Genomic DNA, 26,795 nt, shown 5'->3' with positions numbered 1-26,795 from the left:
CACCACTTCCAGTTTTCTGGTGGTTAATTGGAGATAAGGGTCTCACAGACTTTCCTGCCTTGGCTGGCTTTGAACTACAATCCTCAGATCTCAGCCTCCTGAGTAGCTAGGAGACATGACATGAGCCACTGGCACCTGGCTTGGAAATTTTCACTATATGCAAACTATACCTCAATAAAAAAAAGTTATAAATTGTAACAATTTTTCTTCCTTTTAATTTTAAAAATTAAAAAAAATTTGTCCTCCCTCTTCCTCTTTCTCAGAACAAATTTTCTTTCAACAGAAATTGGTCTTTGTGAGTTGCAGTATTAAATCTTCCATTTAACTTTTGTTTTTCAATGCTAGGGATTGAATTCAAGCCCTACACATACTGTGCAATTGCTCTACCAATGAGTTACATCCCAGCCTCTCAACTTGTTTTATTACAGTGAAACAAGATTGTACTTACAGTGTTCAAATCAATTTATTATTAATGTTTTGATTAAACCTGTGCATCACAATGTGGCCTAGGTTTGTTACTGTTAATGTACATAAAAGCTGGTGCCTACATCTGGATATTGTGTTCATTTTTTCAATTGCTATGACAAATACCCAAGATAAACAGTTTAGAAAGTCTCAGAGCATAGGCAAATAGGAGACAAGTTCTTTGCCACAGTGTAACATAAATGGCCTCTAATACAATTCTCAACAGAGTCCTCACTTTCTACTGAAATCTCATTTTTAAAAATATGCACATATACACATGGGCATATGTGTGTACACATACACAAACACACACATAAAACTTTGATACAGAAAAGGCCTGAAAATTGAGTTTTAGTTTCATCTTAGTAATATATTACTCTCGGGGCTTATTTACCTGTAATATAATAATGTTGATCCATATAAATCCTTAGCCTCTTAGTTATTTTGTTGTCCAGTCAAGCTTTATTACTGGAACATATTGAATTATTTGATACCAAAAAAGGAAAAGGTGTTATTCTTCATCAGCAAACACTGAGTACCTGCCTACCATATAAAGGGATCAGCCTAGAAAGTGGGGATATAGTCTCGGTCTTAACACTCTAGTAGGGAAAATAGCCACATATAAACAAACACACTTTACTCTGCATTAGGTAGTGCTAACCTGTTCATAAATAGCTCCTAGTCCATAGAGAAAGGAGACATCACCTCTGGAAGAAGGAGGAAAGGCTTTATACAATATGACAAGGCTAGGTGATAGGACAGGGCTGAGCCGGCTGGTTGGAAATAGAGAAGGCAAATTCCAGGCAAGAAGTTCCCCATGCCCAAAGCTGTGGAGTCCTGAACACACCACCATGCCTTTGTACAGCTGCTCCTAGCCTAGGACATTTCCCCTACTCCTTTTCTTTTAAAATTCTACCCTTCCTTGGAGGGACACATTCCTGAAAAAGCACTCCCAACTGTAGCTGGTGACTGGTTAAAAGGGGGACGGGGGGGGGGGGGGGTCATGCGGAGAAAGAGGCTAGAGAGGTGAGTTGAGGTCAGATGAGAAACAGCTTTGAGGCCAGGCTAAGGGATTTGAGCTGCGTCTCAAGGACATTAGGTTGCTGTATTCGTGAGATGAAGAGCAAAGTAACAGGCAGACTTGACATAGAAGTTAACTCTGGAGCTAATGTGGAGGATGGATTAGAATGATCCGTCAGGAGGCAGATGCTGTAAATAGCTGCCTTCCCTCATTTTAAAGCCTTATTCTCAATGGACTGTGTAAGATTCAGCTCCCTCAAGGAAAGCCATGGGCCTGTCCAGGGCTTAGCTCTAAGCAACCTGAAGCCCTTGAGACCTTCTACAGGGATGTTGTGAAAGTAAAGGCAGAGCAATAGGTGACAGCTTCTGGTAGTCTCAGATGGTGCAGGTCAAAGGCTTTTCTAACTGGGACGGAAATGTTCTCCCAGAGAAATCCGTGGATCTCACTTTCTCTGACACAGCACATTGACAGGAAGTGAGGAGAACTGTTAGAAGCAGTGTTGCCATCTCCATTTCACCATGCACATGGACCGCCTGGGAATCTTGCTAGAATGCTGAACTGGGCTGGGGTCAATCCTGCTTCCACGGAAGCTGCTGCTTTGTAGACTACGTTAGGTCTCCCCAGGAGAACAGCCCATCTCCCCTTCCTCTTCACCTGCCTGAAACCAGTAATCATCTGTCCATCACCAGGCTATGAGTCAGTAAAAGATCCCCAGACTCTGAGGTCACTTCCTCATTCACCAAGGTCACTTCCTGGTCTTGCCTCCTTTGAACAGTGAGAGCTTCCCCAGGCTCTAAGATGACTTCTGCATTGGCTGTTGTTATACACCCCACCTTTCCCTATATAATCCCACGCACCCACAGTCCTCTTCCTCTTTTTCCTTTCCTTCTCTCTCTGTACACCTCCATCTCACGCAGATGGACAGTTTGTTTCTCTCCCCCACCCCAATAAACGCTTTTCTGCCTGAACCTTGTGTAAGTTTTCTCTTAGGTAACCTTACATACTATACTTTGATTATCAAGGGCTTAAGCCAAAACATAGTAGTACTGGGTCTTGAACCTAGATCTGTCATTCATTTATTCTTATTCATTTGTTCACTCAACAAATTGTCATTATCATTATCATCATCATCATCATCACTATTTCGACAGTACTGGGGATTGAACTGGGGGCCTTGTGTATGCTTGGCAGCTGCTCTACCACTTGATCCACAACTCGAAGCCCTTTTTCATTGGTTATTTTCAAGATAGTCTTGCTCTATGCCCGACTTGGTCCTCTTACTCATGCTTCCCCTTGTCCCTGAGGGATAACAGATTTGTGCCTAGCTACTAGTTAAGAGAGAGTCTCATGCACTTTATGAGCTGGCTGACCTTGAACTGCGATCCTCTGATCTCTACCTCCCAAGAACTTAGGATAATAGGTTTGAGCTACATATTGGCTCATTCCACAATTCTTTTGTGTGTGCCAACCCAGGGCCAGGGCTTGAACTTGGCTTTTTTGTTCATAGCTGGTGCTCTAGAACTTGAGCCATATCTCCAGGCCCATTTTTTTTTGCCTGTCCTGGGGCTTGAACTCAGGGCCTGAGCACTGTCCCTCGCTTCTTTTTGCTCAAAGCTAGCACTCAACCACTTGAGCCACAGCGCCACTTCTGGCTTTTTCTATATATGTGGTACTGAGGGTTCGAACCTAGGGCTTTGTGTATACAAGGCAAGCACTTTACCACTGGGCCATATTCCCAGCCCACTTTTTTTTTTTTTTTTTTGGCCTGTCCTGGGCCTTGCACTCAGGGCCTGAGCACTGTCCCTGGCTTCTTCACGCTCAAAGCTAGCACTCTGCCACCTGAGCCACAGTGCCCCTTCTGGCCGTTTTCCATATATGTGGTGCTGGGGAATCGAACCCAGGGCTTCATGTATGTGAAGCAAACACTCTTGCCACTAGGCCATATTCCCAGCCCCGCAGCCCACGTTTTAACTGGTCCATTGAAAATAGAATCTCACACTTTCATTTCCCTGCCTGGCTTCTTCAAATCATGATCGTCTAGGTCTCAACCTCCTGACAGAATTATAGGTGTAAGCTACTTGTGCCCATCTTCACTCAACATTTTTTTTCTCTGTGTAATAAATGCAAATGAAATGCTTATTATGTGCCAGGCATGCTTTCTAAATATTTTTTACACAAATATTCATTTGATTCTCACCACAACCTGTATGGTAAGTGTTGCTTTATCCCATTTTTAAGGACAAGGAAGCTGAGACAGAGACATGAAGTAACTTGCCCAAAGACACACAGCACAGTAGGCTGCCCAAGGACTACCATCACAGCTAGGGGAACAGGTGTGGCTGTGTTCTTTCTACAGAACCACACAGAATGTGGGGCCTCAGATCCCCAAGTGTGGCTGTACTTGAATTTACAATATCCAGACGTTGTTCTCTTGTTTGGTTTTTTATCAAAGGAATGTAAGCAACTGACAACTCCAGTTTTTCACATCCTCACGCTTTCTAATGAAATCCACTTTTAGCTCTGCCTTCCAGCAAGTTCCTGGAAGCTCTGTTTATATAAGGGCTTAGAGTGTCTCTCTTCATGCAGACAGACACCAGAACTTTCGAGTGTTTTTTAAATTTCTGAGCAGCAAATGATGGCAAGGTCGCACTTGCTCAGACCTCCTTTACCAGGTGTAAGGTTCACCAGAAAGGAAACTGCCACATGGTGCAGGCAGAGAAGAGTTTATTGGGGGCAGGAGAGCAAACTGCCAGCCCATACAAGATAGAGGCGTGGGGAGAGGGGAAGGAAGAAGGGAAGAGAGAGGGAAAAGAGCAAGAGAGTAAGAGAGAACAGGAAAGAGAGTGGGGACTGTGTTGAGCCAGATTATTTAGGGAAAGGCAGGAGGTATGGCCAGGTGGATTGGATGTGACCTCAGAGGAGGAGGAGGAAACCGCCTCCAGGTGTGCCAGGTACCTAGGTAACTCAGGTGAGGGCATCTGCATGGAGCCCTCCCGGGGGTGGACCTTCCACCAGGCATGGGTACTCATTTCTGGCTGCTTCTCCAGGGCTGACTGCGGACAGCTCTCCAGAGAATTAATTGTTTTAGGTTGAAGGAGAGCTCAAGCTCCCCAGCCAAGGGCAAAGCTCTATTAACAGGACTTCCAGGTCCCTTTGGTGATTAGTTCCAATTGAGGATCCAAGTAGCCAGTTTGTCTTTCTACTGTTATTGAATAATTCTTCCCTTGTTTTGCAGTTTTCAATTTTTTTTTTTTTAGCTAGCGTGTCTATGTTCTACTGGGTAATTTTTTTGTTTGCTTACTATTAACTTATTTAGTGCTGCTACTGGGGATTGAACTGGGTGGGTGCTGCCTGGCAGGTTTCCTTTTGCTTTTTGGTGCCATTCCTAGAGCTGGAGTTCAGGGCCTGGACAGGGTCCCTGAGCTCTTTTTGCTCAAGGCTAGTGCTCTCTTGCGCTTGAGCCACAGCTCCACTTCTGGATGTTTGGGTAGTTAGAGATAAAGAGGCTCGCAGGCTTTCCTGCCCAGGCTGGTTTTGAACTTGGATCCTGAAGATCTCCGTCCCTGCCTGGGGAGGACCAGGCTCCTACCTGAGAAAGGAAAGCCGACTGTGGGCCAGCAGGAAAAGTGCGCATGCGCAGAGGTCCGCGGGCGGGCGAGCGGGCCGGGAAGTTGTGAGCGCGGCGCGGGGGCGCGCACGCCGGCTGGGGGCGCGCACGCGAGCTCAGGCGCGCCAGCGGTCTCGGTCCTAGTTGCTTCCTTCAGCCGCCGTCGCGGTGCTGTCGCTGCCGCTATCGCTCCCGGCACGGTCGTCTCCGCCGAGCCGCGGGCGCCGCGGGAGGGAGCGGCCGTGTGTCCGCCGCCCGTCGGTGGAGTTGGAGGCCGGTCCTCCTGGAGTTGGGCCGGGGCCGGGCACGGCGCTGACGGCCCCGCGGAGCGGAGACCTCCGGAGGAGGGGAAGGCGGCCCGGCGGCGGCTCGGGTCCGGCCGCCCCTGGAGCCCGGAGGAGGCCGGCGGGACGATGTCCGGGAGGTCGGGGCCGCTCTCCACCACCGAGCGCGTCGTCAAAGGTGCCCTCCTCCGCGACCTCGCCGGGCGGCGGCTCAGGGGGGCGGGGGCGAGGGGGGTGCGCCCAGTCAGGGGAGGAGCGGCGGGGGCTCTGGGCCCCGGGGGTGTGGGGAGGTTCCCCCGGGGGCAGCCCCTCCCCCCGCAGCGCCCCACGGTACCCGGGCAGCGTCACTGTGTCACCCAGACCATGTTGACTTGTGGGAGGGGTGGGGACTGTGCCCAGCGCTGGGGGGGTGGGAGGGTGGGGGTGGGGGCTGGATCTTCTTCTTCATCATCATCATCCTCATCATCATCCTCATCATCACCATCACCACCACCACCACCACCATAAGAAAGGATTCCTTTTTCCCTAGTCCCCAACTTGGAGAAGCAAAAGCCATCTGTGGCGATATTTGAGCCGGGACCAGACTTTTTTTTTCCCCCCAAGTCATGCCTTTCTTGAGGGGTCGGATCTCTCTCCGTACAGATCTCTCACAGCCCTTTTCGAAGGGCTCCATGCGTTGTACTTCGTGGCACTCTTTCTCTGAGATCATTAATAGTCACTGCTCTGAGTTAAAAGAAACTTAAGTAAGATGAGATAAATTCAGCCAAGTCCTTTTAGTGGTGTGGGGACTTAGAGATCTGGACATGTTGCTCTTTTCTTTTCTTTTTTGGTTCTAGAGATTGGGAGAAGAATGTCCCCTGATTTAGCTGTCCACTGCTAATAGATATTTGTTGTTAGAGCAAAACACAAAGCACCCCTTTGTGAATCTTGCCGGGTTTAATGTTGTATTTGTTTGGTCCCTTAAACTAATACGACCTGTCAAACATAACTACTAATTCATGGGCTTCTTTCTCCAGCTGTAAAACTTAAAGCCCAACCCTTCTTTCTCAAGTGCTAATAATCAGTTTGAAAGCACTATTTTATAAGAAAGGAATATACTTAGACCAGCTGTATTCTTGGTGGTTAGATGAAGTGGTTATCATTAGAAGGAGAAAAGAAACTTAATGTTGCTAGCAACAATCACCTTTTATTTAAGGAAGAACACCAATTGTGTGTTCCGTACTAGGATGATAAACACCTACACTACATAATGCTAAATATAATGGTATTTTTGAGACTTATCTACTCAGAATTTGTGTGAGTGATTTTATTGGGGATTGAAGTCAGCTGTTCATATAACTGACCCATCCTTTTAACTGCTTAGTTATTGTGGCCATTTTAATGCAAGTCTTCGTAGCATCCAGCCCATAAGGAGGATACAGCCCTCTTTTAAGACTTGGAATATAAACATACAGAACCTTTTTTGATGAATCAAGGTCATCGTTACATTAACATCTTTACTATTCTGTTAATATGGCTGATGTGTTCCTCTGTGAAGAGAAGTTGGCAGTTTTCTCCTATACTAAGTATATTCCTCACTACTATACCATTTTAGTATTTTTGCTTGTCCTTTTCTCTCCAGTGCTCTTCTCTGTCAAATACACCCTCGCTGCTTTCTGATCTGCTACTTCTAAGCTTAGTAGGTAGGGAACCCAGCAACACCAGAACCGTGTGTCAAGGCTGGGTAAATTCAGATCAGAGTGAAGCTCGGTGGCAACCCTTAGAACTTCAGGATTCTCAGACAGATCATCAGTATACTGTGTAATTTCCACCATAAAATAGGAAGCACATTTTAAAATGACCCTTTCAGGCATTTAAATACAGAAATAAAGTAAAACAAACCTGGTTAATATGTGGATTCTTCTGACTGCAAGGCATGCTTACAACTAACTGAACCCCACCCTTATAGTCTTGCATGCTACAAATTTGTTCTTTAGCAAAACTACACACTATAGCATGTTATATATATTTAAGATTGCTCTTAAAATAAATGAAACAAGCAATTTTAGACCTTTATAGTGTGTGAATTTGCTTAGCATATAAAACAGCCTAATAATTTAACCTTAGGAACATGGGTTTCTCTGTGATTTAATGTTTCTTGCTCTTCCCCACCCCCCCTCCCCAGGGGCTGGGGGTGGTTTGGGTTTTCCAGAGTTTGAAATAAGAGCTTACTGTTTTTTTCTTCTTCAGAAAAATCAGGTGTGGCTGAGTAGTGAAAGCTGGTTGTGTTGGGCATGAAATCCTGATCTGATGCTATCTTGTCCGACCAGAATTGTCTTCCTTTGTTCACAGCTCCCGAGCTTTTGCTGAGGTGATACCACACCCCAGTTATTTTTGGTTCTGTTATTTCCTGTTAACTTTAAAGTCTGCCTAATTGTTTAGCTTGAACAAGTCTTAGTGGAGAGTGGGTGGGTGGGCGGGAGTGATTTGTATTTGAAGTGTCCTTTAGATGCAGCTTCTGAGGCTGAAGGAGGTAGAGTCTATCAGTCAGAAAACCAAGGCTTTATTTACTTCTAGACAGAATTTGTGATCTTCTCTTTTTTTCAGCCTTCCTTTTTACTTAACTGGTTTGGGGTTAATCTTATTTGTACTATACCTTTCTAACCAGCTGGGTCACGCAAATGACATACATGATTGTAGCTTTATAATAAACATGATTGTAATATTATAAAACATTATTGTAGTTTTATAATAGACCTGTTATGACATAAGTGCTTAGTAGAAAAATCATTAACACTTGAAAAATATCAGAATTTAATAGTGTGTGGAGTTATAAATTGTCAAGCTCTTCCTAGTGAGAAAAATGACCTGTTCATCAATATAAAAAGAGGACTCCCCATCAGTAACACTGAGGATAGGCGAACATATTTCTATGGAGTACTTGCCATGTGGCTTATTTTAAGAATTCGTAGGATTTCATTCACTTTATTCAATGGTTATCAGCTGTCACCTCCAGTGTACCATAGCATGTACTCATTTGTTACTTTTCTTTGGGAGTGATATTCCTGCAGGCCCCTCAAGCCACCAGTCATCCTTGTGTGCTGGGGTATATGACTACTAGTGTCTGCAACACAGAACTCCAGGGACCGAATTGTGAAATTCTTTCAGGTTGGCTTTTTCTCCTTTTAGTTTCCAGCTTTCTTTTCTTATTTGAAGAGTTCCTTTTACAGTGATTCTTTTTTTTTTTTTTTTTTTTTTTTTTTTTTGGCCAGTCCTGGGCCTTGGACTCAGGGCCTGAGCACTGTCCCTGGCTTCTTCCCGCTCAAGGCTAGCACTCTGCCACTTGAGCCACAGTGCCGCTTCTGGCCGTTTTCTGTATATGTGGTGCTGGGGAATCGAACCTAGGGCCTCGTGTATCCGAGGCAGGCACTCTTGCCACTAGGCTATATCCCCAGCCCCTTACAGTGATTCTTAGTCTTGTTTTTATTTTTATTTTTGCCAGTCGTGGGACTTGAACTCAGAGCCTGGGTGCTATCCTGAGTCTCTGTGCTCAAAGCTAGTACTCTACCACTTTTAGCCACAGTGCCACTTTTGGCTTTTTCTGAGTAGTTTACTGGAGGTTAGTGTCTCATGGACTTTCCTGCCTGTGCTGGCTTCAAATTGTGATCCGCACATGTCAGTCTCCTCAGTAGCTAGGATTACAGTCATGAGCCGTCAGTATCCAGCCTTTTGAGAGAATTTTAATGTAGTGTACTTAAGAAGAAAAATGGTAAAAATTCCCATTTTTGTAATATAGAATTTTGGGAATCATATACTGATAAATACTTGATGAGTTCCATGCACAAGCAACAAACTTTTGGTTATATTTAGAAGCTTGTGTATATACGTAAGCAGCATAGCATATAATAGCCTTGCTATAACAAAATTAGAACTATGGAATTGCCTGTGACTAATACCGTTGGAAAGAGCAGATGACTAAACCTTAGACTGCATCTGGTGTGAGATGTTTGTTTCCACACTCTATAAATTGATAATCTTCCCTTTGTTTTGATGGTATGACTGAGTCAGGCCTATCACCCAATAACCCTCTAAAGTTTAAACTTTTAACTATTATCAATGGCCTAAAGACATATCTTCATTGGTGTTTTTGTGTGTGTGCCTAGGTATTTTTGTGGCCTAAGTCTTCATGGAAATTTAAAAGGAAAATGGTCTTAATGGATGGCTGGAATAATAAAGATAGATTTATCCATACAATCAAGTTGTTTTATTTATTTATTTATTTTACTATTGTGCAACTGCTTTATGGAAAACATACCATGTAGCTGGACGCTGGTGACTCATGCCTGTAATCGTAGCTACTCAGGAGGCTAAGAACTGAAGATTGTGGTTCAAAGCCATCTTGTGCAGAAAAGTCTGTGAGAATCTTTTTTTTTTTTTTTTTTTTGCCAGTTCTGGCGCTTGGACTCAGGGCCTGAGCACTGTCCTTGGCTTCTTTTTGCTCAAAGCTAGCACTCTACTACTTGAGCCACAGCGCCACTTCTGGCCATTTTCTATATATGTGGTGCTGGGGAATGGAACCCTCGGCTTCATGTATAGGATGCAAGCACTCTTGCCACTAGGCCATACTCCCAGCCCTGTGAGAATCTTATGTCCAATAAACTAGTCAGAGAAAGTTGGAAGTGTTACTATGACTCAAGTGGTAGAGGTCTAGCCTTGAGCAAGAGAAGCTCAGGGCCAATATTTAGGCCCTGATTTCAAGCCCTAAGACTGGCCAAAAAAAAAAAAAAGAAAAAAAAGAAAAGAAAATGAAAACATACTATGTCACCCTAGAGGTTATTGTTTTCCGTAGGCTGAAAGTTTCTCAAAAAAGTAAAAGTAGCCGGCTACTGGTAAGCTCACACCTAATGCTAGCTACTCAGCCTGGACAGACAAATCTGACAGACTTTTCATCTCCAGTTAACCAGCAAAAAGCCAGAAGTAAGAGTATGACTCAAGTGGTAGGGCACCAGCTGTAAGCAGAAAAGGCTAAGCAAGAACATTGTGGTCTTGAGTTCAAGCCCCAGTACTAGCACCAAAAAACTTTTTTTAAAGTAAAAGTAGAACTACTATATGATCCAATAATTTCATGCTGGTCTTATAAATCCAGGACTTATAAATTCTGGGTTTATAAATCTTTGGATATAAATCCAAAGAAACAAATCAATATGTTGAAGGGTTATACTCCTAGATTCATTGCAGGATTATTCATAGTAGCCAGTGGAATCAACCTAGGTGTCTATAAATGGACTATATACGTATATGTATATACGTATGTATGTATACAACAATGATTCATCCTTCAAAAGAGGTAGTACTGTCATTTGCAACAATAAATCCAGAGGACAAAAACATTAAGTGAAATAAGCTGGGCACAGAAAAATGATTACTATGTGATTTCATTTCATGTAGACTTCAGTGAGGTTGAAATAAGAGCTACAGTGATGGTTACCAGAGGCTTGAAGGGTGGGAAGAAAGGAAATGGGAATTGCTGATCAAAGGGTGCAAAGTTTCAAAGAGACAGAATAGTTTTGGGATCTATTTCACAGCAGTAGTCTATTTCATAATAAGAGCAAATTAAAAAAATTACTTGCCACTAAAATGATAAAGTGATCACTATATTAATATGATTGATTTTATCATTCCACATTATCCATGTTTCAGAGCATCACATCCTATTCTGTAAATGTAATCAGTTACATTGGTCAAAGTTTTGTTTCTTTTTGGTATTGGGGATCAAACTCAAGGCCTTGCCAATGCTAGTTAAGCACTTGCACTGAACTACATCCCTAGTTCTCATTTTTTGAGAAAAGGTCTTGTTACGTAATTCAGGCTAGACTTGAACCCATGATCTTCCTGCTTCTGCCTCCCAAGTACAGGATTATTGGCAACTTTTTAAAGTTCCCAAACAAACAAAAAAAAATCTAGTCTGAACATCTGCTTTGGAAATGTAAAAAGCCATCCTGCAAAGATTTCCAACAACACATCTATGGTCAAAAGTGAATTTCATTTATTTACCTTTCTGCAAGAAGGAATGATATACAGAAGAACTACTGTGGGTATCTCCAAAGGAGGGAGTTAGAAATGAGTCCATGTTTTCGAAAGTCAGCGTTAGTCTTGTCAGGAGCAGCTAAAATTTAACTTGTCTGAGTTGTTGGAACAACTGGTAGTTTTGCTTTTCAGGTCTATATGAGTTCCCTAGAAGTTACTGTTAGATTAGTTGATCTGTATTGGAACTTGATTGTCTGGACAACCAAGATTTGAAAAGTCCAGAACTTATTATGGGATTACATTGTGGTTCAATTTCGTTCAGTTTATCTATTTTGCAAGTTTAGTATTTTCTAAGCATTTGTGAGCAATTTGTGGTTCTCAAACTCAATCTCTACTTCTCATCAGAGGATTTGCCATTTAGGAATATGACCAGATAGGCTGTGAATGTACTAGATAGGCTGTGAATGCTTTCAGTTTTGGGGAAGGAATTTTGACCTCTAAAGCATTGGAGCATTTGTTCTTTTTCTTTGCTGATCACATGTTGTTACATCTGGCCTGACAGTGGCCACACAGCAGCATTTAAGGCTCTGGAGATACACATTTGGCATTTGCAACAGAAACTTAGATAAGAGTTATTAGTAAAGTTTAAAGCAATGCACCACATACATCCCACAGTCTGTTTGATCTTCCTTTGACAACCAAGTACATTTAAAAAATTGGAATGTGTATTATTCACCTTTGCAAGGGGATGAATAACTAGTGCTCTTTCGAAGATTAAGGTGGTCTTCTCTTGTTAAACTGATAGTGGGGAATCAGGTATAAACTGCCAATTCTGCCCCAGGAGCATGAAGGAGGCCACAACTTTGGTTCCAAAGTGTATCTGAGCCCATTGAGACCATGAACAAAAGCTCACCCTCGGGCTGGGGATATGGTCTAGTGGCAAGAGTGCTTGACTTGTATACATGAGGCCCTGGGTTCAATTCCCCAGCTCCACATATACAGAAAATGGCCAGAAGTGGCGCTGTGGCCCAAGTGGCAGAGTGCTAGCCTTGAGCAAAAAGAAGCCAGGGACAGTGCTCAGGCCCTGAGTCCAAGCCCCAGGACTGGCAAAAGAAAAACAAAACAAAACAAAAAAGCTCACCCTCCCAAGTTAAAAAGAAAATGGAACAAGAAGCCATCATTGCCGACATGTCCAAGCAATATTATATAGATTTGACCCATTTATGAATCTTGAGATAGATGTGGAGATGGCTACTAGTAGGAAACAGAATAATATTGGAATGGTGGCAGTATGAGGAAATAGTATCATTTTAGAAGCCTTGGAACGAATTTAATAATGGCTCAACAGAGAAATCTGCCTCCCCTCTCCAAAGGGACTACTTTACCTTAAGGTAAACATTTGGTCATCTGCATTTTTGTAGACAACTTTTTTCAATAAGCTTTTCTAATAATAATAAAAAAACTGATAATATTCCAGAAGTCCTGACATAGTCACAATGCCTGTCCAACGTGCATGATTTATCCTTCGTATGTTGGTAGTGATGAGTGCACACTATGTATGTATATAAGCTCTTTTGATGAAGACCAGGTATACCTAACCACATGGATGATCAGACTTTAATTTATTAATCTGCATTATCAGAATGGAAGAGTAAAATCTATTTTAAGTGAAGTACATCAATTTTATAAGATTTTTGTCACTGATTATCCTGGAAGTAAGAACATGTTAGGAACATAGATGACATTGATGCATCTACAGGCCTTCCTTCTTTTGTACTATGAAGTATATTATGATTTTCTCCGACAGAAGCCTATTGAAGCCTAGAGAGATAAGAGCTGGGTGAGTTGTCATGCAACTATAGTTTTAGCTGCTCAGTGGCTGGAACAGAAGGGTTTCTTCAGCCTAGCTGTACAGGATCATCCTGGGTAACATGGCAAGATATCTCAAAAAACAAAACCCAAACCAGCCAGGCATAGTAGTTCAAGTCTGTAATTCTCGCAAGAGGAGAAGATTAGAGGATCATGGTTTGAGGCTAGCCTGAGCATCATAAAAGTTCACAACATTCCATTGGAACCAATGACTGGACATGGTGGCTTGGGCCTGTTATCCTAGCAGCTGAAGAAGTACAATGGCTGGATACAGTAGCATATGCTGGTCATTCCCAGCAAGAGAAGCACAAGTAGGCGGATCTCAGGTCAAGCCAGCCTGGCATAAAGTGAAACCCTACCTTGAAAACAACAGATGCACTAGGCACTAGTGGTTTATGTTTATATTCCTAGATGCTCAGGAGGTTGAGATCTGGAGGATTGTGATTTGAGGCTAGCAGAAACATTCACCATGCCTAGCAAAAGCTTTTTTAGTATTTTTAGTAAACTTAAGGTAATTACTAACATCTATTAGTTGTATAGATTGATGGGTTTCACTGTGACATTTTCATGACTGCATACCTCTTACCATCTTTCTCTCCTTACACAGCTCCCTTCCCTTCCCTTTCCTTGATACTTCCCTTCTCTTTCTACTTTCAGGCCATTTTTTTTTTTAAAGTTTTCACATCTGTCATTCTGTATAATTTATTTCACTTAACACATTGTCTCCTAGTTCTATCGCTTTCCTGCAAATGACATGCACATTTCACTCCTACATGATTAACTCAGGAAGGCTTAACTTCTCTTTTGTTTTAAAGATTTCTTTTAATGTAAGTTTAAGGTTTCAACTAATTAAAATTTATAGACTGTCATATAAAGCTAATAGTTTCTATAATCATAGCACCAAAGCTTTATATTATATAACGGTCATTAAATATAAACTCAAAGATACTATTGGTGTAAAGCATCTAAATTTTGTTGTTGTTTTTGATTGTGGGGCTTGAACTCAGAGCTTGAGCACTCTGTTCCTGAGCCTTTTGCTCAAGGCTAGCGCTTTACTACTTTGAGCCACACTTACACTTACACTTCCAGTTTTCTGGTGGTTAATTGGAGATAAGAGTCTCACAGACTTTCTTGCCTGGGCTGGCTTTGAGCCATGATCCTCAGATCTCAGCCTCCCGAGTAGCTAGGATTACAGGTGTGAGCCACCAACGCTAGGCCTTAATTTTTTTTAAGTACTTATTTATTTAGTGCTGGTAGTAGGGCTTGAACTCAGGAGCTGGGTGTTGTTCCTTAGCTTTTTTGATCAAGGTTGATGTTCTACTACATGAGCCACAGCTCCTTCTGACCAGTGCGTGTGTGTGTGTGTGTGTGTGTGTGCGCGTGCGTGCGTGCGTGCGTGTGTGTGTGTGTGTGTGTGTTGGGCCTGAGGCTTGAACTGAGGGCCTGGACTGTCTGAGCTTCTTTTGCTCACAGTTAGTGCTTATTCACTGGAGCCACAGCTCCAGTTCTGACTTTTTTTTTCTTTTTTGAGTAATTTATTGGCAATAAGAGTTTCATGGACTTTCCTGCCTAGGCTGGCTTTGAACTAACATCCTCACATCTCAGCCTCCTGAGTAGCTGGGATTATAGAGTTGAGTCACTGGTGCCTGGCTTTGTTGCTGTTGTTCTATTGTGAATTTTTTTTTTTTTTGGTATGTGTGCCAGTAGGGGCTTGAACTCAGGGCCTTATGCATTTCTCCAGAAAACCTGGAAGATCATTTGCAATCAACTGAGGGTAACTCTGAGCATAGAACCAAACATGGCTCAGGATTCCAAGGTCTAAGAAACATCTTTATGAAGTTGTAAAAAGGTTACTCAAAGCAAAGTTTGTCCAAAGATAATGGTCTGCTGAGATGTTCTAACTTGTCAGCCTTTGAGGCTGGCTGCAAGATGGACTTGGTAGGTCCATGTCTGTCCTCTCGCTGTGGACTTCACTTAGGTATGAACAACACAAGATACTGAACAAACAGAAAAATGACAGGAATGCTATTAGGTAGAAGCTACATTTCACTCTGGAACAGTACTTGAAAAGTCCAAATGGGCAAAGCAGCACATGCCAGCACTCATAAACAGGCTGGAGGATTATGTTTGAAACCAAGCTAGGTTGCATAGTGAGTTTGATCCGGCTTGGGCAGTGAAAAGTCAGAGGACCTAGGTGTAAGTATCACCTTGACACTGACATGCTCAATAAAATTATTTGAATCTCAATGCCTCATTGTTACAGACAGGGAAATCTTGACCAAGGGGACAGGCCAGTGGTCTCAGTTATGTACTGTCTCATAGTTGTGAGTCTCACCACGTACAAGGGGCTTGTTGAACCATAGTGCCAACTCCATTTGTTAAGCCTGCAGACCAAAAATCATGAATTAGGGGGCTGGGGATATAGCCTAGTGGCAAGAGTGCCTGCCTCGGATACACGAGGCCCTAGGTTCGATTCCCCAGCACCACATATACAGAAAACGGCCAGAAGCGGCGCTGTGGCTCAAGTGGCAGAGTGCTGGCCTTGAGCGGGAAGAAGCCAGGGACGGTGCTCGGGCCCTGAGTCCAAGGCCCAGGACTGGCCAAAAAAAAAAAAAAAAAAAATCATGAATTAAACTTGTAGTTTTTAAAAAAGGAGTTAGAAAAGGGCACACCATTATTGTTGTAAGATTAGTGACATTATCTAGAATTGATAGTGGAAGTTTATACTCTGAGAAAAGTTATAACTTGTCTACTAGATGAGTTGTGGGACTTTGGAAACTTTAGGGTTAGAGATCAGATCTAGTGTTTATGCAGAGTTACTGTTAATTTGTCAGAGGTCTCAGACATATGATCTGAAGGATGTAGTTTCCGTTTAGATGGTCTATGATGCACGTTGTAGTTTGGTTTGCTCAGTTTATCTGTTTTATGAGCTATAGTACCATTATATGTTATGGCTTTCCCTTTAATAATAAGAGTCAGCCAGTGTTACTTGTTTATTAACAGTGTATTTGTGGTGACCAGGCAAGGTATAGTGCATACCTGTAATTTCTTCTGCTTGAAAGATGGAGGTAGAAAGTGCCATCTGAAGATGGTCTGGGTAAAATTTTGAGACCCAGTCTTAAAAACAAGCTAAAGCAAAAGGGAATAGGGATATGGCTTAAGTGATAGAGCTCTTGCTTAGCAAGTGCAAGGCCCTGAGTTCAAACACCAGTGACACTCCCTCCCCCAAAAAAGCACATTTGTTATTGTTTTTTTTTTTTGTTTTGTTTTTTTTGGCCAGTCCTGGGGCTTGGACTCAGAGCCTGAGCACTGCTGTCCCTGGCTTCTTTTTGCTCAAGGCTAGTACTCTACCACTTGAACCACAGCGCCACTTCTGGCCATTTTCTGCATATGTGGTGCTGGGGAATTGAACCTAGGGCCTCATGTATATGAGACAAGCACTCTTGCCACTAGGCCATATCCCCAGCCCCCATTTGTTATTGTTGAAAGCCATAAAAACTTTGACTTCAAGAATTACCCAAATCCAGGGCACAGTTGCTCATGCTATAATCCTAGGTACGCAGAAGACTGAAATCTAAGGATTGCTGTTTGAGGCCAGCCAGAGCAGAAAAGTCTATGATACTTTTACCAATTAAAAACCACCAAAAAGTCAGAAGTGGAGCTATGACTCAAGTGGTAGAGTGTATTGAGCAAAAAAATTAGTAACAGTTGAAGGTTCTGAGTTCAAGCTCCAGTGCTGCCAACAACAAGAAAGAGGGGGTTATATTTAAGTAAGAGCCTTGGTGACTTGAATCTTTTGTTACTATTGCTGTTTTTGTTTTTGTTCTTTTTGCCAGTCTTGGGGCTTGAACTCGGGGTCTGAGCACTGTCCCTGGCTTCTTTTTGCTCAAGGCTAGCACTCTACCAGTTGAACCACAGCATCACTTCTGGCTTTTTCTGTTTATGTTTATGTGGTATTGAGGAATCTGACCCAGGGGTTCGTGCATGCTAGGCAAGCACTCTACCATTAAACCACATTCCCAGCCCCATTATTTGTTGTTTTTTAAAATATAACAAACGTGACAGATTGTATTTTCAAGAAATGGTGACAACAATATTCCTGGTTTCCTGCTTTCACAGAATTTTGTCAGTCCCCATTAATAGGTAGAATCTGTTTCTCTTCCCCTTTCCCTGGGCAGGTTTGTGGCTGTGCCAGTCCAGTGGGCTGACTGCCCTAATCATTGGTAGCACTTCTGAGGCTACAGTGTTGAGAGAGAGAGAGAGAGAGAGAGAGAGAGAGAGAGAGAGAGAGAGAGAGAGAGAGAGAGAGAGAGAGAGAGAGAAATACTGCTTCTTTCTGGTCCTCATGTAATTTGCCCTTGAAATTCAGTCACCATCCTGGAGGAAGCTCAGTCACATGAAGAAGCCACATGCAGCTATTCTCATAAAAACTGTGAGCTAAGCTTAGCCAATAGCCAGCACGAACCACTGGGTGGGTGAGCAAGTGAGCAGCATTTAGATGAGTCCAACCCTAGGCTGTCTAGCATCCAGCAGAGGCTCCAGAAGCTGCGGGACAGAGACAAAGCCAGGTCCACTGTGTCCTCTAAAACACATGGTTCATGCCAGGCGCCAGTGGCCTGTAATCCTAGCTACTCAGGAGGCTGAGAAGTGAGGATCATGGTTTGAAGCAAGCCTGGGCAGAAAAGTCCCTGTGAGACTCTCATCTCCAATTAACCACTCAAAAACTGGAAGTGGAGCTGTGCCTCAAAGTGGGTAGAGCACTAGCCTTGAGCAAAAAGGCTCCAGGACAGCACCCAGGCCCTGAGTTCAAACCTCACAACTGACAAAAAAAAAAAAAAGAATGCATGGTCCAGAGAATCTGTGAGAGATAATAAATAATTATTGTATGATTCAGACCTTATTTCCCTAAAGAAAAATGTCAATTTTTCAATAAAATAAACAATTACTGTATAGTTAGTTCTCTTACAGTAAAGGTCAAAACTCATCGAATTGTGTGTATATAGACAGATGTAGGTGACTTAAGCTTGTAATCCTAGCTATTCAGGAGGCTGAGATCTGAGGATCCAGGTTCAAAGCCAACCAGGGAAGCAAAAGTCTGCAAGACTCCAATTAATCATCAAAAACCCAAAAGTGTTAAATCAGGTAATGAGTACAATGCTTCTTTTCCTGTACCCTGCCCACAAGTCGCATAGTTCATTGTTTACATACTATATATTAAATATAATGTTTGCATTTGCTACTCACCCTTCCTCCCACCATTCCTGTGCTCCCTTTAACCCCCCTCTACAAATGAAAAAACAAACATGTTTCCATTTCCTGGAACTTGTTTTGATAAAAGTACTTTAGATGTTCAGAGGAGTTATGCCTTTGGGCTCCTCCCCTAAATGTATCCTCTTTTAATCAGTTTGTATGTAAATGAATAGAGTCCTGTAGAATTTATCATGTTCCAATGTGTTTTAGATCTAGCTTCCATATATAAGAGAAAACATGTGCTGTTTGCCTCTCTGAGCTTAGCTTACTTCACTTAACATGATTTGTTCTAGGCCCATCAGTTTCCCTGTAAATGACAATAGTATTCTTTCTAGTGGATGACTGAAATTCCATTGTGTATATGTACCATATTTTCTTGATCCACTCATCTAATGCAAGACATCTGACCTGTTTCCATAACTTGGCTATTATGAATAGTGTAGCAGTGAACATGACTTGTAATGTTCTTGGTAGATACCCAAGAGTGTTATAGCTGGGTCATGGGGAGAGTCTATGTTTAGTTTTTTGAGGAATCTCTAAACCTCATCCATTCTTACAAACTGCAGTAGGGTTTCTTTTTCCCCACGTCCCCACCAGCATTTGCTACTTTGAATTCTCCATACTGGCTAATCTGATGTGAGATGGAATCCCAATGTCGTTTTGATTTGCATTTCCTTATGGCCAGGGATATTGAACATTTTCTCATGTGTTTATTGACCATTATTTCTTCTTCTTTTGAGAATTCTCTCTTTAACTCCTTTACCCATTATTGATTGGTTTATTTAATTTTGGGGTGGTGGTGGTGGTGGTGGTGGTGGTTTTTTGAGCTCCTTGGATATTTTGGATATTAGGCCCTTGTTGGATGTATAGCTAGTAAAGATCTTCTCCAAGTCTGTTGACTGACTTTCATTTAATAATTGTGTCCTTTGGTGTGTAGAAACTTGGATGTAATCCCATTTGTCAAGTCTCCTATTTGCTGTACCCTAGTACTCTTTTCAAAAAGTCCTTGCATATGCTGATAAGTTCTAATGTTTCTCCTACTCCATCTTCCTGTAGTTTCAAAGTTTCAAGCTTGACATTAAAGTCTTTGATCCATTTCAAGTTGATATTGGTGCAAGGTGAGAGACAGATCTAATTTTTAGTTTTGTACATATGAATGTCCAGTTTTCCCAACACCAATTATTGAAAGGGGAATATATATATATATATATATTTTTTTTTTTAACTCTGGGTCTGGCACTATCCCTGAGCTCTTCAGCTCAAGGCTAGCACTCTACCACTTGAAACACAGTGCTACTTCCAGTTTTTGAGTGAATAATTGGAGATTAGAGTCTCATAGACTTTCCTGCCTGGACTGGCTTTGAACTGCAATCCCCAGATCTCAGCCTCCTGAGTAGCTAGGGTGACAGGCATGAGCCACCAGTACCCGACTGCTATCTTTTTTTCCCTAATGTATATTTTTGGCTCCCTTGTCAAATATCAGATGACTAAAGTATACAGCTTTATTTCTGGGTCTTCTAGTCTGTTCCATTACCTCTTTGAGGTCTTTTGTTGTTTCATATGAATTTTTGAATTGTTCAATGAGAATTGCATTGAATTTGTAGATCACCTTTGGCAGTATGGCCATTTTCACAATATTAATTCTACCTATCCGTGAACATGGGAGGTCTTTCCATTTCCTGATGTCATCTTCTATTTCTTTCTTCAGATTTTTATAGTGTTTATCATAGAGGTCTTCCATTTTCTTGGTTAGGGTTATTCCAAAGTATTTTTTAAAGACTATTGCAAATGGGATTGTTTTCCTGATTTTCCTCTCTGACTGTACATTGTTAGTATACAGAAAAGCTACGGGTTTTTGTGGATTGATTTTGTAACTTGCTACTTTGCCAAAGTTATTTATTTTTAAGGCTTCAGTAATGTTGAGCTTTGCAGCCAGATCACCCTCCCAAAGTCGGAACAATTGCCCCACAAGGGCACTGAGGCTGCTCCCCACCACCAGTCAGAAGCAGTCATCTCATGATGGAAACTGAATTGCCCCCTTAAGCAACAAATGAAGACTTTGCAGCCAGCTGGACCTCAAAGAACAGGCCTGAGAATGATCAACCAGACCCAGGTCTGACCAAGGTTACTTACTTGTAGTCCTGGACCCTTGCCTTCCAGGCTTTCCTTTCCCTTTATGAAACAACAAAGTTCCAGTCACCTCTTCAAAGCTAGGTCACTAGATATTTCTGTTCTTTCTGATGGCAGCCATACTGAATAAAGCCCCTTTCTTGTCCTTAGCTTGTACTTGTCTCCCTAATTTTCATTTTGGATCATGTGGCTGCATCTAAAACCTTTCCACTCCCCTTTCCTGTTGGCTTTTCTCTTAAAACTCCGGTAGTACTATTCGACTTCAATTCTCTCTTTTTTTTTTCTTGCCAATCTGGAGCTTGAACTCAGGGCCTCATTTTGCTCAAAGCTAGTGCTCTACCTATCACTTAAGCCCTATAGCATTACTTCTGGCTTTTTCTGAGTAGTTTATTGGAGATGAGAGTCTCACAGACTTTCCTGCCCTGGGCTGGCTTGAACCAGATCCTCAGATCTCAGCCTTCTGACTATCTAGGATTGCAGGCGTGAGCCACTGCATTCTTACGATGATGATCCTTTCATTTTGTTAACTGGGCTCAGGTTAACTTTTTCATGCTATTATGTTTTTTTAGTAAATACTTTAGAGCAATGCTGTCCAATAGAACTTGTGGCAACAATGGGAAATATATATTTATGTTCGCTAATATGATAGTTACTTGATACATGAGGCTATTGAACACTTGATATGTGGCTGGTACAGTTAAGGATCTGCACTTTAAATTTTATTTAATTTTAACTTACTAAAATTTAAGCTTAACTGAGCATGGGCGGGGCAAGGGGTGGGGAATATAATCCCAGAATTGAGAGCCCGAGGCAGGATGATCCCAAGTTAAAGGCCAGTTTGGATACATAACAAGATCTTGACTCAAAAAAATAAATAAATAAAAATAAAAATTAGCCAAGCACCAGTGGCTCACACCTGTAATCCTAGCTTCTCAGAAGGCTGAGCTCTGAGGACTGTGGTTCAAAGCCAGCTGGGGCAGGAAAGTTCATGAGACTCTTATCCTCAGTTAACCACCAAAAATATAAGCTGGAAGTAAAGCTATGGCACAAGTGGTAGAGTGCTAGCCTTAAGCAAAAAGAGCTCAGGGACAGTGCCTAGACCCAGAGTTCAAGACTCAGGACCAGCACACACACACACACACACACAGAAATAAAATGAAAGCTATGTTCCAGTGGCTCATTCCTGTAATCCAAGCTACTTAGGACTGACTGAGATCTGAAGATCTCAGTTTGAAACCAGCTATGGCAGAAAAGTCTGTAAGACTTTTATTTCCAGTTAGCTACCACAAATCCAGAAGTCCTTCAAAAGGTAGAGTGCCAGCCTTGAATGAAAAAGCAAAGAGATAGCACCAATGGTCCTGAGTTCAAGCCCAGATACTGGCACTAAATAAATAAATATTACATTTAGATACACCTGAAAACTAGCTTTCTAGGTAGAGAAGCTCTGGAGTTGAGAATGGTTGTTTGATTTCTTGGGCGCGGCCAGGTGGCTACTGTATATGTTCTTGATACATTGTATATTGTATATATGTCTACCTGACCTAGAGAAGGGAAAGAAAAACAGGGCGTAAGATATCACAAAAAATGTACACACTCCCCTACTATGTAACTCTACCCTTTCTGCACAATACCCTGTCCAAAAAATTTGTGTTCAATTAATAAATAAATTAAATTTTAAAAAAAGAATGGTTGTTTGAAAAAGCATAAGCACTTAGGATGATAGGAAGATGTGAAGTTGGGGCATAGGGGTTTCATTCCTCATGAGTACATTAGAGCAGTAATTCTCAATATGTACATTAGGCTGCATGTTAGAATCACCTGGAAAGATTTTCCAAAATGCCAGTTTCCCTTCTCGCACCACAGAGTGCCTTGAGGCCAAGTGGCGGCCCAGCCTTGGGGGGCTTCTGCAGAGTGTGAGTGGGCTCCCTTCTGCCACTGCTGACACCACAGTGCAGAGTGCCCGGAAGGTGGAAGGCCTCCCTTAAACTGAACAGATGCTGTCTCTGTAGGATGACCTAGGAGTGGAGACCAGTGACTCAAAAACAGAAGGTGGGGGCTGGGGATATGGCCTAGTGGCAAGAGTGCCTGCCTCATATACATGAGGCCCTGGGTTCGATTCCCCAGCACCACATACACAGAAAATGGCCAGAAGTGGTGCTGTGGCTCAAGTGGTAGAGTGCTAGCCTTGAGCAAAAAGAAGCCAGGGACAGTGCTCAGGCCCTGAGTCCAAGGCCCAGGACTACCAAAAAAAAGAGGAAACAAATCCCAGTCCTTGCCAGGGTCATTGCTGGGGAGGGACAGTTCCTCCAATGAAGGCGCACCAGCACTTGGAGAGCTGGGCTGAGGGATCCTGTTCCCAGAGGGCTTTCTGCAAGGGGAGTTCTCATTCCGCTAGCTAATGTTCCCTAATGATTCTGAGAAAGTAGTGAGGTGCCAGAGAGAAGAGTGGCAGCGGCAGCCTGAGCTTGGAAAGACAGAAGGAAATGGAAGAAAAGGAGACGTAAAAACAGACATGAAGCTAAGTGGATTTTTAAGGTGCCTAGATCAATATTCTGATGAAGATGATAAGTAAGATTATGAATAGAGCTCCCATTGCCCCACCTACTTCTGTTGTAGAGAAACACAAGGAGTTATTGAAGAGGATTCAGCACCCCAATCACACTCTCCCAAAGCTGCTATCCCCCTCCAGTGTCTGAGGAGCTGGACAGACCAACTTCTCCAACCTGGACCAGCAACTCCTTCCTTGCCAAAATGGGCCCAAAGCATATTAAGATCATGTAGAAGTAGGGCTTCCGGGAAGGCCAGGGGTTGGGGAAGAACAAGCAGGGGCTGAGTACCACATTGTCAGTGGAGACCAGCAAGAAAAGCGGCAAGATCATTATAGGTGAGGCCACTGAGGCGGGAGAGGCTCAAGATGCATCCAAGAAGTTGGATTCAAGTCCATTAGCAAAGATACTTTAAGAGTGCTACTGAAGTGGTTCTGCTGAGGAACGCTGTTGGTGTGGAAGTAGATGAAGAGTTGGAAGTTGAAACCAAGGACAAATGCCTCTGATGATGAAGCAGTATGGATATTTTTAGAATTCGAAAGAGTTGAATCAGGAAATGAAATTCTTGTTGATCTGAATGGCAGGTATTTTGGTGGATGATTGTTAAAAGCATGTTTCTGCAATATGGATAAATTTAGGGTCTTGGCCTTTTCTCAGCAGAGAAAATTTGATTGTAAGAACTAGAATTAAGCTGGGAATACAGCCCAGTGGCAAGAATGCTTGCCTTGTATACATGAAGCCCTGGGTTTTATTCCTCAGCACCACATATATAGAAAAAGCCAGAGGTGGTGCTGTGGCTCAAGTGGTAGAGTGCTAGCCTTGAGCAAAAGAAGCTCAGGGGACAGTGCCCAAGGCTTGAGTTCAAGCCCCAGCACTGGCAAAAATAATTTTAAAAATACAACTAGATTCCTCATATTTGTTGTTCTCAAGTAGCACTTAATCGCAGCAAGAATAAATCTCTGATGGATTTGGGTGACGAGGAGTCACTGCCTGAGCAGGGATGGTCTTCATCCCCCACAGTTGCTGCTGCTGCTGCTTGCTGCTGCTTCCTCCGCTTCTTCCTCTTCCTCTTCTTCTGCCATTGTGTAGGTTTGCACTGAGAGCCTCTGGCTTGCTTGTTCAGCCATTGCTCTACTACTTGAGTCATGCTTTTAGTCTAATGTTTTAGCTAATTATTGTAGAGATGGCGTTTCTCTGGCTTTTCCATCCAGACTGGCTAGCTTCCAACTGCTCTTCCCACTGGTACCCAGAAATTACTTTTGTTCTATTTGTTTTACTTGCAGTTTCTTTTTAACACCTTTCTCATGAATAGGAAGAGAAAGACATTAATAATCACCTAGTTTGTATCTCACTTTTAGCTTTTTTTACCTGAATGAATCAATATCAGGTCATGTTTTTGGTGTTTTGTGCATGTGTGTGTGCATGCCTCCCTCCTGCCTGCCTGCCTGCCTTCCTTCCTGCTGGTCCTGGGGCTTGAACTCTGGGCCTGAGTGCTGTCCTTGAGCTTTTTTGCTTCAGGCTATTGTTCTACCACTTGAGCCATACTTCTACTTCCAGCTTTTTGGTAATTAATTGGAGATAAGAGTCTCACAAACTTTCCTTTTCTTTTTCTTTTTTTGGCTTTTTCTGTTTTTCTTTTTTTTTTAATTAAATTTTATTGACAAGGTGATGTACAGAGGGGGTACAGTTACATAATAAGGTAGTGAGTATATTTCTTGTCTTATTTGTTATACCCTCCCTCATTTTTCTTTCCCTTCCATAGTTCAGATAAGCATATATACAATATCCAGTGTTCCAAAATCATATACAGTGACCACAGCAGATATACCAAAGAAAAAGCAAACCAACCAGCCAGGGTCGCCACCCAGACTCGGGAGCTGGGACCAGGCCCCACAGACTTTCCTCTTCAAACTGGCTTCAAACTGCAATCCAGTACTCTGATCTCAGCCTCCTGAGTAGCTAGAATTCCAGGCATGAGCCATTGGTGCCTGGCAGACCATTTTTTTTTGTTTTGTTTTGGTTTTTTGCCAGTCCTGGGGCTTGAACTCAGGGCCTGACCACTGTCCCTGGCTGCTTTTTGTTCAAGGCTAGCACTCTACCACTTGAGTCACAGCGCCACTTCTTGCTTTTTCTATATACGTGGTGCTGAGGAATCGAACCCAGGGCTTCATGTTTACGAGGCAAGCACTTTATCATTAGGCCATATTCCCAGCACCGGCCATTTCTTAGAGTTGATTATTTATGGTATTTTATAATATTATAGAAACATTAGTTGTCTTAGAATAAGATAATTTTGAATATATTAGAAATTTCCCCACATAATTCTACTGTTGTGGATGAAATTCTGGTGGTTTACTTGATTTAATTTCCCATATAAAAGAAATATGCTCCTGGTTATTACCTATGTCCTTTCTTTTTTTCTTTTGGATTAGTTGTGGGGCTTGACCTCAGAGCTTGGGCACTGTCCCTGAACTCTTTTTGCTCAAGGCCAGCGCTCTACCACTTTGAGCCATAGCTCTTGTACCAGTTTTCTGGAAGATAAGAGTCTCAAGCAGGGCCCGGGAAATGGCCTAGTGGCAAGAGTGCTTGACTCGTATACATGAAGCCCTGGGTTCGATTCCCCAGCACCACATATATAGAAAACGGCCAGAAGTGGCACTGTGACTCAAGTGGCAGAGTGCTAGCCTTGAGCAAAGAGAAGCCAAGGACAGTGCTCAGGCCCTGAGTCTACACCCCAAAACTGGCAACAAAAAACAAAACAAATAAATAAACAAGAGTCTCAAGCACTTTCCTGTCTGAGCTGGATTTGAACCACATTTCTCAGATCTCAGCCTCCTGGGTAGCTAGGATTTCAGACTGGAGCCACCAGTGTCCAGCATTAGCTATGTACTTTTAAGTATTTCAAATTATTTTCTCTTTCTCTAGGTGTCCCCTTTCCTCCAACTGAAAGGCTTACTATGAAGGAAGTTTTTGAGAATGGGAAACCTAAAATGGATGTTTTGAAAAACCATTTGATAAAGGAAGGCCGAGTGGAAGAGGAAGTAGCCTTGAAGATCATCAACGATGGGACTGCCATCCTGAAACAAGAGGACACGATGATTGATGTGGAAGCTCCAATCACAGGTAGGATACTTGAGCAGTTCTGAGACGTGATATAAAAAGCCAAATAAAACCTGATGGGATAACTTTCCTAGGAATTTTGAGACTATCTTAGGACTGGTTAGGTATTTTTTGTTCCTTGAAGAAATACAATTATCAAATGTCTAATATTTCCAGGAGGACTATTTAGTATCAGGCAATTAACTATAATTGTGTAGTAATACAGTCAAAATCTAAAGTGATTTAAGTCAACAGTTAAGCTGTGATTCTTGTTGGTGTAATGCCTTTTTTCTTCTTAGACATAACTTTTCACCCACCTGTCTTTTTTGCCTAGTGTGTGGCGATGTCCATGGACAATTCTTTGATCTGATGAAGTTGTTTGAGGTTGGAGGATCACCTACTAATACAAGCTACCTCTTTTTGGGTGACTATGTGGATAGAGGCTATTTCAGTATAGAGGTAAAAATGAACCCCGATGTGTTGGACCTATCGTATTGCCTTAAAATCTTTTTAAAAGT

The 26,795-nt window shown here is 42.5% G+C and overlaps 1 protein-coding gene and 2 pseudogenes across 3 annotated transcripts in view; all 3 read left to right on the top strand.

Annotated features, from left to right (window-relative positions):
* Positions 1 to 5,200: 5,200 nt before the first annotated feature.
* Ppp3cc (protein phosphatase 3 catalytic subunit gamma) overlaps positions 5,201 to 26,795 on the top strand; it is a 56,624-nt gene continuing 35,029 nt past the window's right edge. The window contains exons 1-3 of one of the 3 annotated variants that reach the window (XM_048330891.1): positions 5,201 to 5,555; positions 26,104 to 26,301; positions 26,612 to 26,736. In XM_048330891.1, coding sequence (XP_048186848.1) covers positions 5,507 to 5,555; positions 26,104 to 26,301; positions 26,612 to 26,736 — 372 coding nt within the window. In that variant the 5' untranslated portion in view covers positions 5,201 to 5,506. Of the gene's footprint in view, positions 5,556 to 20,301; positions 20,627 to 26,103; positions 26,302 to 26,611; positions 26,737 to 26,795 lie in introns of those variants that run through there. The other 2 variants (XM_048330889.1, XM_048330890.1) reach the window with 2 other exon arrangements.
* LOC125339662 lies at positions 12,522 to 12,856 on the top strand (annotated as a pseudogene).
* On the top strand, positions 15,182 to 23,862 carry LOC125339564 (annotated as a pseudogene).

The sequence above is a fragment of the Perognathus longimembris genome, chromosome 21 (assembly GCF_023159225.1).
Source record: "Perognathus longimembris pacificus isolate PPM17 chromosome 21, ASM2315922v1, whole genome shotgun sequence".
Taxonomy (NCBI): domain Eukaryota; kingdom Metazoa; phylum Chordata; class Mammalia; order Rodentia; family Heteromyidae; genus Perognathus; species Perognathus longimembris.
This window is presented reverse-complemented; position numbering and strand designations above follow the sequence as displayed.